This window comes from Bufo gargarizans, chromosome 4 (assembly GCF_014858855.1).
Source record: "Bufo gargarizans isolate SCDJY-AF-19 chromosome 4, ASM1485885v1, whole genome shotgun sequence".
NCBI lineage: Eukaryota > Metazoa > Chordata > Amphibia > Anura > Bufonidae > Bufo > Bufo gargarizans.
In genome coordinates, this window is record NC_058083.1 from 297,971,324 (window position 1) to 297,990,047 (window position 18,724).

The 18,724-nt window shown below is 41.0% G+C and overlaps 1 protein-coding gene across 1 annotated transcript in view; it reads left to right on the forward strand.

Moving 5' to 3' along the window:
• RFX6 (regulatory factor X6) overlaps window positions 1-18,724 on the forward strand; it is a 115,676-nt gene that overhangs the window by 9,844 nt on the left and 87,108 nt on the right. Inside the window, exons 4-6 of the mRNA XM_044291745.1 lie at window positions 14,857-14,918; window positions 17,007-17,084; window positions 17,436-17,463. Of these exons, the coding sequence (XP_044147680.1) occupies window positions 14,857-14,918; window positions 17,007-17,084; window positions 17,436-17,463 (168 nt within the window). The remainder of the gene's footprint in view (window positions 1-14,856; window positions 14,919-17,006; window positions 17,085-17,435; window positions 17,464-18,724) is intronic.

Below are 18,724 nucleotides of genomic sequence, written 5' to 3' on the forward strand. Positions count from 1 at the left end.
TGACTTTTCATAGTACAGACAGAACATACAGATGTACATTATCTTCTGCCATTGGATTCTGCCAGTCAGCTTAGTGAATTTGAATTCTCTGCAGGCCTGTAGGTTTTTATTGCAAATGAACTGTATTCATTTGTATGACTAAATAAAAAAAAATACTCCTAACACAATTCCCACTTGTGATATCCAAAGCGGATCAAAGCCAGAGCTAAAAAAGCCTCAACATCAGGGCAGCCACGTTATCCAATAAGTACCAGATACATGTTATATTTCATCGTAATAAAATTGGGAAATTTGAAAATAATATTTTTTTTTCTTAAAGCTTTAAAGTTGGCCATCCACTGCGAAAGTTGGCTCTTCCCACTGGAAACAAGCTGCTGCCAGGCATGTCTAGGAGCAGCTTATACCCCTCTTCCCACTGCTATAAACATGTACACTTGGCAGAACCAAATGTGCTTATTATTGTGTTCATATAAACCTGAATGCATAAAAAAAATCTTCATTCGTCAAAGAGCAAAGTCAACAATCATTGCAAATTTCACAAATAAATTGTCACCAAACAAATTCGAACTTGTGAGGGGGTTGGGGACTGGTCACTAAGAGTTGCGTGTTTCATAAAGCTTGCTGGTAACTCATTTTGCATTACACACCTGCAAGAAAATATTTTTACAGTTCATATACTAATACCCAGCACCCCAATAGCATACATTCTGCTAAAAAGGCTGAGCAATAAAAAAATTAAAAAAACTGTTTACATTTCAGTGCATTATACCCCTGTTAGGCCCCTTTCACACGAGCGAGTATTGCGCCCGCATGGAATCTGGACCCATTCTTTTCAATGGGTCTGTGTACATGAGCGTTGGTTTTCATGCATCACTTGTGCGTTGTGTGAAAATCGCCGAATCGTGATTTGCACGCAACGATGGCCCTGTAGAAGTGAATGGGGCTGCATGAAAATCGCATCCGCAAGCAAGTGCAGATGCGATGCATTTTTCACTTATGGTGGCTAAGAGATGTTGTTTGTAAACATTCCGTTTTTTATAATGCGCGTGCAAAACGCATTAAATTGCATTGCACCCGCGCGATAAAAATTGAACAACTGAACTTAATCACAGACAAAACTGAATGAACTTGCTTGCGAAATCGCACATTTTTCACTGAACGCAACCGCAACGCATCCGGACCTAATCCGTTCACGCTCGTCTGCAAGGGGCCTTACTAAAAGCATTGTATACTAATGCAATAGAACAAGTAGTAACAGTAACAAAATGTATTTTGCTCTAAAAAAAATGTGCTCTATGTCATCGGCTGCAGTTTTCACCATATCCCATCACTTGGACATTTTACCAGGGGTCCGTAGTGGCACAGTAATGTACCTTCCCCAAAATGTAATAATTTTTTTTTTAAATGTTGTCCTTCTCTAGATCATCAGCCACAGTTTTTTCCAAATCCCTTTGCTTAGACTTTTGGCCAGGTGTCCATAATGGCACAATTCAGTTCCTTCCCCAGATATTTTATCTCTAAAATTGATTTTTTTCTGCATGCCATCTGATGCAGTTTTTGCCATATACCAACAATCTGACTTTTGACCAGGTTTTTTTATTCCTTGGAATTTTGGCCAGGTGTCCATAGTGGTGCAGTTTTGCATATTCCCCAAAATGTTAGTTCTTCTCTAAAATTGAATGCTTCTGTATGCTGAATCTGTATGGTGAATTTTTTGCTGTAAAAATTGCCTCGCAATTATAGAAATGTGGCACAGTTCCATTCTTTCACCAAAATTGTATTCTGCTGTGTTATATTTATACTTAACTGTCTATTTTAAAAAATGTATAAAATTGCCTCATTTTCTAATGACTGTGGCTTTTCCCCTGCACATACCCTGTTATCTGACACCATGGACAATTGGGGAACTGGCCTAGTTTGCGTCCTCTGTTCTGTTTTATCCAGCCTCTAGTGTCATCCCTGAGAGGGTTCTTAGAGTAAGAAGTCGTCGTCAGACCTAAACAGACAAACTTTTCACACACTTCCGGCTGAGGCTGATAAATAGATCTGCCATTGCTGACTGTAGCCCATCATGCTACTGCTGCTGTCTGCCTGCCTACTACCATCATGTTCCATACCGTATGGATTCTGCTTCTTCTGGCAACCTCACAGCTGCTACTCCCTGCTGCTAATTCCACTACGGCCACTTCCATTAACCTTACTGCCATTACCATTGCCGTTACAACTACTACCCTAACTCAGCCGCGCACACATCAACTTACTACCTTATCTGTTCCATGGTGTGCTGCTACTATTGCTGCCATTATCACCCCTACACACCTTACCCCTTCTACATCCACACTGTAATTCTGCTGCTCCCAAATAAAAGGGTGAATTTTTCCAGGCTTATTCAACTTTAGAAAAAGCCACTGCTTCATGTGTGTCTGTGTGTATAAACAGGGGTAGAGATCTGCCTCATTAAAGCACAATTTTTGGTCCCAACAAGCCACAGTTTTTTCCCCAAATAAGGGCTCGTTCACACAAATGTTTTTTGCATTTCGTATATGGGCCGTTTGTTGAGTTCCGTATACGGTCCATATACGGAACCATTCATTTCAATGGTTCCGCAAAAAAAATGGATTGTACTCCGTATGCATTCTGTTTTCGTATTTCCGTTTTTCCGTTCCGTTCAAATATAGAACATGTCCTATTATTGCCCGCAAAATAACGTTCTGCGGCTCCAATCAATGGGTCCGCAAAAAAAACTGAACACATACGAAATGTACTCTGTATGTCTTCTGTATCCATTTTTGCGGAACCATCTACTGAAAATGTTATGCCCAGCCCAATTTTTTATACGTAATTACTGTATACTGTATATGCCATACGGAAAAACGGTATGGAACCAGAAACACTACTGAAACAAAAAACAGAAAAATTGATCCGTTCAAAACGTCCTGCAAAAAACACTGAAAAAGTCATACGGTCGTGTGAACAAGCCCTAATACTGTGTGTGTTTACCACATCTATGCCCAATATGGGACAATTTTTAAAAGGTTTCTAATATGAAAAGCATAACACATGCAGCTGTGCAGTGTGTTTTCAAACATGCTGTTTGTTAACACTGTCAACCAAGCATTTAACCATAGCTATATATATCAGTGTCACTCTGACATTAATTGCTATTGCTGCCATTGCGTTAAATAACTTTAAAGGAGGGGAGGGGGGTGAAGAGAGAGAGCAAACATTTGTAGAGTCAAAGGAGACATCACAGTGCCATATGCCACTTTTCAGGCCATGGAGCACATTTGATTTGTGACTAATCGATTTGGCCATTAATTGATTTTTTTAAAATAAATTAGTCAAAGGGATTTTTCCCCCCTTAAGTGGGGAAAATTGGCTTGTACCTCACAGGGGTTTTTCGCCTTCCTCTGGATCAACTTGCAGTATAAGGCCCCTTTCACACGGGCGAGTTTTCCGTGCGGGTGCGATCCATGCGGCGAACGTATAGCACCCGCACTAAATCCTGACCCATTCATTTCTATGGGGCTGTGCACATGAGCGTTGTTTTTCACGCATCACTTGTGCGTTCAGTAGAAATCTCAGCATGCTCTATATTGTCCGATTTTGATGTGACGCAGGCCCCATAGAAGTGAATGGGGTGCGTGAAAATCGCATAGCATCCGCAAGCAAGTACGGATGCGGTGCGATTTTCACGCACGGTTGCTAGGAGACGATGTATACGATGTATACAGAATGCATAGTAAAACAGCGCTAGAGGGGTTAAAAAAAAATAAAAATTTTTTTAACTCACCTTAGTCCACTTGATCACGAAGCCGGCATCTCCTTGTGTCTCCTCTGCGATGAACAGGACCTGGGGTGAGCTGCTCCATTAAATACCGTTTAAGGACCTTCGATGACGTCACTCCGGTCATCACATGGTCTTTTACCATGGTGAATCACCATGGTAAAAGATCATGTGACATACCATGTGATGACCGGAGTGACGTCATCGAAGGTCCTTAACCGGTATTTAATGGAGCAGCTCACCCCAGGTCCTGTTCATCGCAGAGGAGACACAAGGAGATGCCGGCTTCGTGATCAAGTGGACTAAGGTGAGTTAATTTTTATTTTTATTTTTTTAACCCCTCTAGCGCTGTTTTACTATGCATTCTGTATTCAGAATGCTATTATTTTCCCTTATAACCATGTTATAAGGGAAAATAATACAATCTTCAGAACATCAATCCCAAGCCCGAACTTCTGTGAAGAAGTTCGGGTTTGGGTACCAAACATGCGCGATTTTTCTCACGCGAGTTGCACTCGCGCGGGAAAATCGTGCATTTTCCCGCAACGCACCCGGCTCTTATCCGGGCAAAAAAACTGACGCCCGTGTGAAAGAGGCCTAACAGGCCGAACTGGATGGACAGATGTCTTTTTTCGGCCTTATATTACTATGTTACTATGTAAATCAGACACAAAACGAATTTCAAGAAATTAATTAATCTCCAAAATCAATTAATATATTTAAAGGGAAAATAAAACCTTTAATATACTGTGCATTTTCCATCTCTCCATTCTACCTTCTCCTCACATTATGCATTTACAGATGCATAACTTTAATCCAACCTTCTATAATTCTTCCCTTTTGTCTAGTCTAATAGCTTCTATTTCCCTTGACAGAAGTTGTCCATTCTATTTAATACAGGCTATATTGATCTTGGCCTTCATTTCTCCACTTTTAACCAGTTTCTGACTGAGCAATTTAGCCCCCTTCCTGCCCAGGAACATTTTCCGTACGTGCGTCTTTGAAAGCCATAACTTTTTTTTCTGCTCGGTTATATAAACACATTTTTTGCATTTTTACAATGACACATGGGACTTAAAAATAAAGCCCCCTTAAAAATAATGTCATTTTTATTTTTGTACTTTTTAAATATTTTTTATAAAAAAGAAAAATGTTAAAAAAGGGGGGAAAAAGTCAGTTTTTAACATTTTGTATTATTTTTTTTGTTAATGGCACAATGTACAACTAAAACATTGTATTGCCTTCCCTTTCCATAACAGTCTTTTAGATGTATGTGATGTATAGGTTATAGTGGTTGGGGGCAAGACTAGAAGCTGTGTTCCAATGTGGTGACTTTTTTATTATTTTTTCAATTTTGTCTTTATTATTATTATTTTTTTATTACACTTTGTGCCCTGCATAAAGTCATACAAATTTTCTTTTTATTTTTACTGATTTCTCCTGTAACTGGGTCTGACATAGTAGCCCCAGTTACATGGGGAATACAGCCCTCAGAAATGTTTTACATACTGCAAAGCCTTTCTACCGAACTGATTTGGGTCTCCTACAACCCTACAACCACACACTACCAGTCCCTGAGAGTCACATGACCACTGGGACAAGAGCAGGAGTTGGCATTGCCGCGTGCTGATCTCTATACACAGTGCTGTGTACAGAGCAGTAGGAAGGCAGTGGGGAAGGATGGTAAGAAAACACAGCCCCTGCCATTGTTATGGGGAGCCCTACTGTTATTAACAGCCGTCTCCCCACTCTCGCTAATCATGCAGCTACGGTCCCTGGATGGAAATTTTAAAACATACATGCAGAGATGTATGCAGACTGCCCAGACTTATAGAGTCAAAGGGCGGTCTCCAAGGGGTTAAGATAGATATACCTTTGTCGCCATAAAAATTAATCATATAATTTATGATTATTTGCTATGCCAGGAAACCTGAGATTGTCATCCATAGCTTTTCAGGGCAGCTGGAGCATTTTTGATTCAGGTAAAATTTATTCTGATTCAGATTGAATCACCCAACCGATTCAGTCCAAAACAAATTTAAGAAAGTTGTTTATCACTGCCTACAACTGTTAAGGTGGATTTACACGAGCCGAGGAGCAGCCAATGATTAGCTGCTCGTTCAGTGGAGGTGAAGCTCTGCATTTTCATGCAGCGATCACCTCTACAGAATGAGAACGAGTAGTCGCTATTGCTTGTTCTCATACAGCTGCATTGTTACTGGGCAGCAGATCACTGTTTAGACAGCACGATCTGCTGCCCAGAAATGATTTACTTGCCTGCAGAAATGACAGTTTCACCAAATGAATGAGTGTTTTGCTTGTTCATCGAAGATCGGCTGAACCTTTAAATGGGCAGATTATCGGGAACATTTGCCCCCACTAATCTGCTCAAATATCTGCACATGTTAGTCCAACATTAGTTTATTCTTTAAAAAATGTATGCCAAGTATTCATGGGTAGTACTGTTCCAAATTCCTTTTCCCATTTTTTTCATGAAATTAAATTTCTCTTCCCCAATATATTTTTTTGTTTTTTCATGACATAGAGATATTACACAGACTTTCCATAAATATCCTCCACATTCCACTGACAGGTATCTGAGATGTACGGTTGACTTTAGTCCCATTTAGGCTGGCTATCAGCTTTCTAATCATTGCTGATATCCTGTAGAATCCCCAACCTATCATGGCAAATACTTATCATGTAGTCATCTAGAGTGTATGTATTCTGGACCATTGTTGTATAAAGTGTTGACTTGGATTGTGTGACTGTTTATATACTGATAGTCACTCTCAGCTTATCTCTCCAGATGATATCACTTGACATTATTGACTAGTCAGACTTGAAAGGGAAAACATTTCAGAGTTTCACTTTATAACTTAGAATCCACATGAGGAAAAAATCCTTTTTTGGTTTCCTACATTCCCATTCCAGGTCATGTTGATGTCTGTAGGTGTCATTACACCACCAAATTATCATTGCATCCAAATATTTCTATGGAAAATAAAAATACTTTTTTTTTTTTCTGTGCTGATTGACTTCTTCATATACTTTATTTTGATGGCAGTTTGTGAGCCTGTTGCAAATCCCTTGAAAATACATAGATTTAAAGGTACTTAGATACTGATAACCTATCAATATCAGATTGGTGATGTAAACTACACAGGGGACAGAGCTTTATGACCAGAGTATTGCAGCTCAGCTCCCATTGACTTAACGCTGGGTTCAGACCTGAGCGTACTTGAACGTACGCTCTGTATGCGCGATTGTACGGGCGTTTGCAATCGCGCATACAGAGACAAGCGAACGCCCATTGTCGCGTGTTCCCGCTGAAGTCTATGTACGGGAACGCGCGACAAGACGCCCCAAAGAAGCTCATGTACTTCTTGGGGCGTCGGGCGTTTTACAGCGCGATCTTACGCTCTGTAAAACGCTCAGGTGAGAACCATTCCCATAGGGAATCATTGGTTCTTGTCTGTTGAGCGTTTTACAGCGCGTAGGAACGCGCTGTAAAACGCTCAGGTCTGAACCCAGCCTGAAGGGGAAATAAGCTGCAGAACACGACATGGGCCCTATAGAATGGATAGTGCCTTGTGCTTCTGGTTCCGATCTCTGTGTCTTCCAGTAATGGCAGCTTGCAAAAACAGATGATCTATAGGGGTCAGGTGTCGGATGCCCATAAATCTGATGTTGGTGTCCTCTCCTGAGGATAGGCTATCGATATCTAATTAGCGGTAAACCCAAACATGTGATCTTACTGCATACTCTTACACATTACACTAATAAGACAATATGCAGAATGTTCCTAAGCTCCTTCTAGTGACATCTGCAGGCAACCAGGATGGTTTTAACCGTTTTCCCACACAACTAGTTTGCATTTTTTTTTACATTTTCATGTGTAACTCCTTAAAGGGGTTCTCCGGGCTCTCCTACATTGATGACCTATCCTCTGGATAGGTCATCAATATCAGATCGGCTGGGGTCCGACTCCCGGCACCCCCACCAATCAGCTGTTTGAGGAGAAGGAGGGATATAAATAAAGCAGACAACCACTTCCAGCAAAAGCCACTTTGGACCAAATGCCAAAGCCCCGTTTTTCAAATCTGACATATGTCACTTTATGTGCTAATAATTCTGGAACACTTTTACTAATCCAAGAGATTGTAAGCTTGTTTTCTTGTAACACATCATACTTTCTGTTAGTGGTGAACTTGATTTGATATGTTTTACCTTTATGTATAAAGAAATCCCAAATTTACTGAAAATTTGTAAATATTTGCAATTTTCTAGATTAGAATTTTGCAGATTTTAAGACAAATAGTGATTCCTCGCAAAATAGTTATTAATTAACATATCTCTACTTTATATTGGCATCATTTTGTAAATTTCTTTTAACTTTAGGATGTTAGAATTTTGGCTTAGAATTTTGGAAGCAATTTTTAAAATTTTCAGTTCTGAAGTGACTTTAAGGGGCTTAAATAGTAGAAACCACCCAAAAATGACTGCATTTTAGAAACTACACCGCTCAATGTATTTAAAACTGATTTTACAAACTTTGTTAACCCTTTAGATGTTCCGCAAGAATTAAAGCAAAATGGAGGTGAAATTTAATTTTTTTATTTTTTTGTGCAGATTTTCCATTTTAATACATTTTCTTGTAACACAGCAAGTGTTAACAGCAAAACAAACCTCAATATTCATTAACCGGATTCTGCAGTTTGCAGAAACACCCTATATGTGGACGTAAATCTCTTCATGGGTACATGGGCAGGGGGCAGAAGGAAATATTGTTTTTGGAGGGCAGATTTTGCTAGAATGGTTTTCAGTTGCTATGTCACGTTTCCCCATTTTGGAAACTACACCCCTCAAGAAATTGATTGAGGGGTGAAGTGAATGCTTTGACCCAACAAGCATTTCATAAAATTTAGAAACACTTGGCTGTGAAAATTAAAAATGTATTTTTATTTCCAATAAAATTTTTCTTTGGCCCCAAATTTTTCATTTTCACAAGGCATAACAGGAGAAAATCCACACCAAAATTTGTTACGCATTTTTTCCTGAATACGGCAACACCCCATATGTGGTCATAAACTGCTATTTGGGGGCATGGCAGCATTCATAAGGGAAAGAGCAGCATCAGGATTTTCGAACATGGAATTTGCTGAAATTGTTTTTAAAATCACTTTTGTATTAAAAATAAGCTATAGTTTGCATCGCCATATACTAACATCAATAACATTTTTATTTTTTCACCAATGTAGCTGTGTGAGGGCTTGTTTGAGGGATGGACTGTAGTTTTTATTGAAATCATTTTAAGATACATATGACTTTTTGGTCACTTTTTATGCAATTTTTTGGTGAGGTGACAAAAACAGCAAAGTTGTTTAATTTTTTATGGAGTTCACCACACAGGATTAGATTACGGTTGTTATGGATGTGGTGATACCAATTATGCATAGTTTCATTTTTATCAATTATAAATGAGTGGATAAGGGAAATGTATTATATTTTGCTTTTAATATTTATTTATTTAAATGTATTTTATTTATTTTTTTACTTTTTTTTTGGGGGGGGGGGGCAGATGACTGTACTATACTCTGCTATACGCTTCTATGGCAGAGGTAGTACTGTCCATTTTACACTGAAACTAAGCATGATCAGACCCTCAGGGTTTGTCAGGCTTAGATTCTGTGGAGGACACTATCGTCACCAATGGCAAGCCTGGATGCCTTTCTAAGGAATCCGGTTGCCATAATAACCATCGGGCCGCTGCCATTGCAGAGCAGCAGCCTAATGAGGAGAGAGGAAGCCCCCTCCCTCTGTTAACCCCATAGATGCTGCGGGTGCCTACTGACAGCGGCATCTAAAGGGTTAGATGGCTGGAGTCGGTGCCAGCACCGATTTCGGCCATTGCAGCAGAGTGTCAGTAGTATGTCACTTTATACTTTATAGTGTCACAGCCCTTGTTAACAGTTCGAGCAGCACTAAATTACCTGCAATCTGGACGTACAGTTATGTCCAAATGCGCCAAGAGGTTAAAGAAGACCTTTCACCACAAAATGTAGTGTAATCTGCAGACAGGATTCGCTGTGTAAGTGCAGAGATAGCTGTCAGTTGCTGTACACGGGGGTGGATTTAAGTTTAGAACAAGCAGAGATACAGGCATGGGGCCCCGGTGCAAAACTGATCCATGGGGCCCCCTCCCTGTCGTCGTCCCCAACCTTCCTCCACCTCCCCCCCACTACCATCCCTACCAGTGGTGTAACTATAGTGTTATGGGCCACAGTGCAACATTTTTTAGAAAGAACCGGCAGATTTTCTTACTAAAGGCTCTTTCCGTGCGGCTAATCCGCTGCGTGAATGACTGTCAAGCCCCATTCTGGACAGCAGAGACACGGAGCAGTAACATGATTGACTGTGATCTTTTTAGTACAAAATCACGGTGACAACTTTTTTCTCTCTGTGATTTTGTAGTAAAAAGATCACAGAGTGGCAAAGAGCATTATCAATCATGTTAATGCTCCATGTCTGTGCTGTCCAGAACAGGGCATGGCTGTCTTTCACACGGAGGATTACCCGCACGGGATCCGCTCATGTTAAAGAGCCCTAAGCCCTATGCATGGCTACACTCACCCAGTCCTAATAAAATCTGGTCCTACCTCATCCAGAGTGTCGCTGGCGTCGGCGTGATGTTCGCTGGATCCAGAACAAGGTCTCTGTGGTGAGAAAATGGAGAAATCACATAAGGAAGGGATGGTGACTGCCCCTGTGAAATCACCAGCAGGGTGCACTGTGCTGGCCTGTAAGACTGAGCCATGCCAATGTATGGCAGGGTAATCTAGGACATTTCCCCTAAGTGCAACCACACAGTACTAATGCCCACCTTGTGGCCCCTCACAGTAGTTAAGCCCACCTTTGTTCCTGTTACAGTAGTTATGCCCAGAGATGTGCCCCTCATAGTAGTTATGCCAAATATGTGTCCCCTTACAGTAGTTATGCCCAGATATGTGCCTCCCTCACAGTAGTAATGCCAGAATATGTGTCCCCTCACAGTAGTAATGCCCAGTTATGTGCCCCCTCACAGTAGTAATGCCAAATATGTGCCCCCTCACAGTAGTAATGCCCAGATTATGTGCCCCCACACAGTAGTAATACCCAGATTTTGTGCCCCCTCACAGTAGTAATGCCCAGATTATGTGTCCTCTCACAGTAGTAATGCCAGATTATGTGCCCCCTCACAGTAGTAATGCCAAATATGTGCCCCCTCACAGTAGTAATGCCAAATATGTGCCCCCTCACAGTAGTAATGCCAAATAGGTGCCCCCTCACAGTAGTAATGCCCAGATTCTGTGCCTCCTCACAGTAGTAATGCCAAGATTCTGTGCCCCCTCACAGTAGTTATGCCCAGATTATGTGTCCCCTCACAGTAGTAATGCCAAATATGTGCCCCCTCACAGTAGTAATGCCAAATATGTGCCCCTCACAGTAGTAATGCCACATATGTGCCCCCTCACAGTAGAAATGCCCAAATTATGTGTCCCCTCACAGTAGTAATGCCATATTATGTGTCCCCTCATAGTAGTAATACCAGATAATGTGTCCCCTCACAGTAGTAATTCCAGATTATGTGCCCCCTCACAGTAGTAATGTCAGATTATGTGCCCCTCACCTAGTAATGTCAGATGATGTGCCCCTCACAGTAGTAATGCCAGGTTATGTGCCCCTCACAGTAGTTATAGCAGTTATATGCCCCCTCAAAGTAGATATGCCCAGATATGTGCCCCCTCAGAGTGGTTATGCCATATTATGTGCCCCTTACATTATATATGCCCACATATGTGCCCTTCATAGTGGTTATGCCAGATTACGTGCCCCCTCACAGTAGTTATGCCTTCATATGTGCCCCCCCCTCACAGTAGTAATGCCAGATTAGGTGCCCCCTCAAATTAGTTATGGCAGATTAGGTGCCCCTCAGTAGAGATGCCAACTTTTGTGCCCCCTCACTCTAGTTGTGCCCATCAAACAGCCCCCTGCCCCTAGTCTGCAGCATTAAAAAAAAAAAAAAAACATACTTATCTTCTTCCCTGATGACAGGAGGCAGATTCCCGGCCTTTCAGCTTCCCTACCACAGCCAGCAGCGCTATCTGGGGCCAGCAGGGGAAGCTCCTGAGCTCTGAAGATCAGTGAAGCAGGGAGCAGAGAGGTTTCCCTGCTTCACTATGGAAACGGAACTGCCTGGCCGTTTGAGTGAGTGAGTGCGCGCTCCCCTCCCCTTCCTTGACCCTCCGCCCCCCCTTCCCATATTATACATGTAATGGAGGCATGGAGAGCTCTGATGGTGCCCGAAATTGCCACTGTACTTCATTCCGGGCCCCATCAGAGCACTCCATTACATGTGAGTACAGCGGGGCCCTTGCCAGTGGCCTGGGGGGGTAGTCCACAGTCAGCCGGGCCCCCTGAAGTGCAGAGCCCGGTCGCAACTGCGACCCCTGCGACCCCTATATGTACGCCACTGGATACAGGTATAAATGGGTGGATTACAAGTTTTACTGAATATTTTTCCTATAAAACTCTCTATCAATCTGCTCATCTCCTTCTGCTCTATAACATGCTGCATGCAGATTGCAATGCATTTTGTGGTAAAAGGTCTTCTTTAATAGGAACTTTACTAAGGCAAGCCTGGGTGCAGTCACAAGTTTCCAGGCTGCCCCAGCAACTGCATGGCTCCTGGGAACTCCTTACTGGTGAGCAGTTCTGGAGGCAGAGGGAGCCCCCTCTCTCCAAAATACCAGATGCTGTGGAAGCAATTGAAATGGCATCTGAGTGGTTAAATGTCTGTGATCTGAGTTGTCTCTGATCATGGACACTGCCAGTGGACATCTGCTATGTAAAACCGCTGTACTTGTCTATGGGGGTGTTTAGAAGTGGTTAAAGAAAGCTATGCAGAGCGTTTGGATATACAGTGGAGAAAATAATTATTTGACCCCTCACTGATTTTGTAAGTTTGTCCAATGACAAAGAAATGAAAAGTCTCAGAACAGTATCATTTCAATGGTAGGTTTATTGTAACAGTGGCAGATAGCACATCAAAAGGAAAATCGAAAAAATAACTTTAAATAAAAGATAGCAACTGATTTGCATTTCATTGAGTGAAATAAGTATTTGAACCCTGTAACAAAAAAAGACTTAATACTTGGTGGAAAAACCCTTGTTTGCAAGCACAGAGGTCAAACGTTTCTTGTAATTGATGACCAAGTTTGCGCACATTTTAGGAGGAATGTTGGTCCACTCCTCTTTGCAGATCATCTCTAAATCCCTAAGGTTTCGAGGCTGTCTCTGTGCAACTCTGAGCTTGAGCTCCCTCCATAGGTTTTCGATTGGATTAAGGTCCGGAGACTGACTAGGCCACTCCATGACCTTAATGTGCTTTTTCTTGAGCCACTCCTTTGTTGCCTTTGCTGTATGTTTTGGGTCATTGTCGTGCTGGAACACCCATCCACGACCCATTTTCAGTTTCCTGGCAGAGGGAAGGAGGTTGTCGCTCAGGATTTCACGATACATGGCTCCGTCCATTTTCCCGTTTATGCGAATAAGTTGTCCTGTGCCCTTAGCAGAAAAACACCCCCAAAGCAAAATGTTTCCACCCCCATGCTTGACGGTGGGGACGGTGTTTTGGGGGTCATAGGCAGCATTTTTCTTCCTCCAAACACAGCGAGTTGAATTAATGCCAAAGAGCTCTATTTTGGTCTCATCAGACCACAGCACCTTCTCCCAGTCACTCTCTGAATCATTCAGGTGTTCATTGGCAAACTTCAGACGGGCCTGCACATGTGCCTTCCTGAGCAGGGGGACCTTGCGAGCCCTGCAGGATTTTAATCCATTGCGGTGTAATGTGTTTCCAATGGTTTTCTTGGTGACTGTGGTCCCTGCTAATTTGAGGTCATTAACTAACTCCTCCCGTGTAGTTCTAGGATGCTTTTTCACCTTTCTCAGAACCATTGACACCCCACGAGGTGAGATCTTGCGTGGAGCCCCAGAGCGAGGTCGATTGATGGTCATTTTGTGCTCCTTCCATTTTCGAACAATCGCACCAACAGTTGTCACCTTCTCTCCCAGCTTCTTGCTAATGGTTTTGTAGCCCATTCCAGCCTTGTGCAGGTCTACAATTTTGTCTCTGACATCCTTGGACAGCTCTTTGGTCTTTCCCATGTTGGAGAGTTTGGAGTCTGCTTGATTGATTGATTGATTCTGTGGACAGGTGTCTTTTATACAGGTGACTAGTTAAGACAGGTGTCCTTAATGAGGGTGACTAATTGAGTAGAAGTGTCTAACCACTCTGTGGGAGCCAGAACTCTTAATGGTTGGTAGGGGTTCAAATACTTATTTCACTCAATGAAATGCAAATCAGTTGCTATCTTTTATTTAAAGTTATTTTTTCGATTTTCCTTTTGATGTGCTATCTGCCACTGTTACAATAAACCTACCATTGAAATGATACTGTTCTGAGACTTTTCATTTCTTTGTCATTGGACAAACTTACAAAATCAGTGAGGGGTCAAATAATTATTTCCGCCACTGTATGTATCAGAAAAACTGTAACCATGAAACAGATTAATCTTGAGAAATTAATTAGTTTAGATTTTTGGACTTCTAATTTTATGATAATGATGTTAAAAGGCGAAGAATCGTTTTTAACTGAATTTATTTTTATGCCCAGATGGGTTTGTAAAAATGCATTCTTCCTCTTCCCTTGATGCCTTAGTTCATAGTCAAAAGTTACAAACATGTTGTAGATAAAAAGTGGATGCCGAGGATTAGAACAATCTGGTCGCTTGCCTTCATAAACAGTGCCACACCTGTCCACAGGTTTTAGGTGGTATTGCAGGTCATCCCCATTTTATTGAATGGAACTTAGTTTATGTGACACTCTTCCTGGAAGCAGCCATATTTTAATCCTGTCCAGTTTAAGCTTTGATCCTATTGAAAAGCCATAAAGCAAATGAAGTGTACAATTCGGACTGCATTGTGTTTAAAGTTTTCCAACACAATTTATAATTACTGTTTTGCAGACAATTCGCCAAAAGTTCCCACTTCTGACCACAAGAAGATTAGGCACCAGAGGACATTCAAAGTAAGACTGGTAGTTTATGTACACTGTGTAAATTGTCTGGTTTGCTAAACATTAGACATATGTCCCTCCCTACAATTAAGCAAAATCCATTTTAAGCGAGGGACTGAGACTAAACTGGATGACTAGAATACAGTGTTACAGCCCCCTAGAAAATACAGAGATGAATAGTAAAATCTAACATCAACCTCATTTATTAGTTGTGATTTAGCTGGAAGAAAAAAAAAAACTGATGACAGCTGGCCTCATGATAACATGTTATTGCCAGCTTGAGATAGCTTCCTTATATCAATCTGCTTATCAGTCATTGTTTGTGGCAGGGCATGATAACATGAGGTCCTACCGGCGCACACACAAAACCCGAACATATGTTGCAGGAAATGTATAGTATCTTTCAAATAAAGAGGCCATAAATATAGCAAATTAAATATCTGGCTCCTTTCAAAACCAGCAATTGGGTAAACTGAAATAATATGTTACAAAAAAAGTGTGAGAATTAGCAAAAAGTAGACAAATAGTATATATTTACACATATGTGCAGCATGAGTGCTATTATAAACTACAGTATGTCTGTAACATGTATTATAAGCTTGTAGACTGTAAGCCCTCATGGGCAGGATCCTTTCTCCCTCTGTATCAATCTGTCATTCATTAAAATAACCTGCGGTCACCACTCCTGACATGTCTGTTTTAGTAAATCATTGTAAGCTGTCTGCAATTACAATTCTGCAGCATCTTTTCTCAGAACTCAGCATTGTGTCTTTCCTGTGTTATATCATCTAGATTTATCTTAGGAGTAAATTGACAACTGGGTGTTACCCATTTGGGGGGGGGGGGGGGGGGGGTTCATACACACTATCCAATCAGCTTTGACAGTGTCACACAACTTAGGGACACACCCCTTTGATAAGCAGAAGATCCTGACCATGGCATTTGTCTCTTCAGTGGCAGAGCCTCCAGCCCTGAGTCTGTGCTACTGATGGTTGAAGGGGTTCAACTCTGCTGAAGAATCCAGTGGGAGGGGAGACACAGGGCAGCCAGCTCAGCCAGCAGATCATGCAGTGCAGGGGTGTGGCTTATCACTCCAACCAGCATAGACTTTACAGTGACTTTCTGTGCACAGAGGCAGACCTGCTCCTTCTGCTCCTCAGGCTTGTGCACGGAACGTCATCAGAGCAGGGATATAAGCTGATATCACAGGTCACGGGACCCTCAGCTAACTAGGGGAACAGGGCCACTGTAGATGAAGGAAGTGAATTAAAAACTTACATTTGCTTAGTCAGAAACATACAAAGAACAAAAAAATAACTGGGACAACCCCTTTAAGATATTAACAGTCACATACTCCTGTATATAGTCCCTTAAAGAGGACCTTTCACCTGGATATCTATAATCTAATTATTATACTACCTTATAGTGTGTCTCTCAGCTCCTTCTCCCTGGCTAATAGTGGGGCGCTCTGATTGGATGCGCTCGCAGCCAGGGAGAAGATAACCGCACCCAGGAGAACTTCAAGTCCACGCCTAGTATAACAAAGTCACCTCATTAGCATATGAGGCGCCAAAAGATACGGGGACCACAGCGGACGAATGGGGGATTCTTTAGAAAAAAAATTGGCAAGACATTACTGGGGGACACACTATAAGGTAGTATAATAATTAGATTATAGATATCCAGGTGAAAGGTCCTCTTTAAGAGTCCTTCAAACATTTTTCACACAACAGAAGTTGCTTACTGGTCTATAATTACCTGTAGAAGACCTAGAACCCTTTTTGAATATGAGCACCACATTTGTGTTTTGTCAGTCGCTGGGCATATGCCAGTCACTAGAGAATCTCCAAAAATCATGAACAAGGGCATAGCAATGACTGAACTGAGATCTTTAAAAACTTGCAAGTGTAATCCATCTAGACTTGCTCACATTTACCTTATTTAACGTATCTTGGACCATATCTACAGTTAGCCAATTGAATATATTACTGGGTGTACTAAAAGCCCTGGCACCACCGATATCAGATCCTTTCTTTTCTTTTGTATATATGAATTTATCTTGTCTCTAATACTAGTAATGTCTTGTGTCTTTTACACTAGGTACCATTATTATGGCATTGGAATAAAGGAAAGCAGTGCTTATTATCATTCAGTTTACTCAGGAAAAGGGTTAACAAGGTAGTATTCATTACTTTATACAAGTGGTCTCCAACCTGTGGCTTTCCCGCTGCTCCAATTTATAGCAAAATGGTCTTAGTACAGCAAAATAATAGAAAATACTTCTGAAGGCTGAGTATTCTTATATTATCTGGCAATTTCATGTAAAAAAAATTCTATTTCTTTTTTTTTAAACTGAATTGGTGAAAAACATTAATATTACATATCATGTCAGTACATGTACAGGTATATTTGTCCATAACAAGCTGCACAAGTGCTCAAATATTATAGTAATTCTGATGATGCTATAATAGGTACTATATTATTATTATTATCATTACTGTGAGTAATTTTTTTATTTTTTTTTACAAGGTTTTCTGGAAGCAAGCTGAAGAGTGAGGTGAGTCTTTGAACCTGTATATACGTATTTTATTAGTAGTAGTAGCAATAGTTGTAGTATCACAGTTATTTTCATCAGGATCATTTAAATCACCATTGCAATGAAGATTGAGCAGTGTCGAATGCCTCTCAAGTTTCCACTTTTTTGTGCATTCATAAAGCGTTTTCAGCCCTCTTTTTCCATATAGACAGGGGCGGATTGGCCATAGACCCTACAGGGAAATTTCCCAGTGGACCACCAGCCAGGTTTTTAATGAGCTGATTCTTTCCGACGCAACTAGCCAGGAGCTGCAGATGCCCTCCTGAATTCAACTGTATCGACATCCTCAGGACAGTAATACAGTTGAATACTGTGGAACAGATGGCAGTATATTGTGCTGCACTGTGGTATTATGTTCAGCTGGAGTGGTATTTTGTGCTGGACTATGGTATTGCTGGCCCTGCCTACATCTGTTGTCCCTGCCTACATATATTGGCCCTGCCTAATTATGATGCCTCGTCTTCTGTCAAATTGGATCCACCTGGAACATGGGGCTACTTTTTTCCATTGCCACTTTTAGTTCCCTGCGAATAGAAGTCCATAGAATACCAGGATGACCTGATCAGTTGTCTGAATGTGTTACTTTGCATGCTGCCCTATTTTGTTCAGTAGATAAAAAGAGAAAATTTATGACTTTAATATGATCCATGAGGTTTGCAAACTAAAAACTCAGGCCATCTTGCATGAGTAGAGATGACTCTATATTTGATTCTTCCCAATCAAATCACACAATATTCAGATTAATTAAACTTTGGGTTAAATTTCCAAATTTTAAAATAAATTCGCTGATCTCTAGATCTGGGTTTTGCACCTGCAAAGGAGCAAGTTCAACACGTCTCAGTGTTTTTTTTAATTTGTTTGATGTGCTGATCCAGCCAAAAATGACAACTTTATTTTACAATTTTTTTTTTGCTCACCTCTATGCAATGGATCAGTGAAAACATCTGTGTGCTTTCCATGGTTTTCAAGGACCTATTGAATAAAACAGGTGTTTTCTGTCCTCTGAATTATAACTAATATTGCTCTAAACTATACTAATACATTGTAGTAGTTTTACTACATGAAAGTAAGCAAGAATGTTCCTATTCAGTAATCAGAGATAATTCAAAATGAATGGGTATGTAAAGACCCCTCACATATCTGACTCTGATTCAACTATAATATTTTCGTGGAAAATATCTGTTTGTTAAATTTGTCTCATTTTATATTTCGGAAAGTGAAG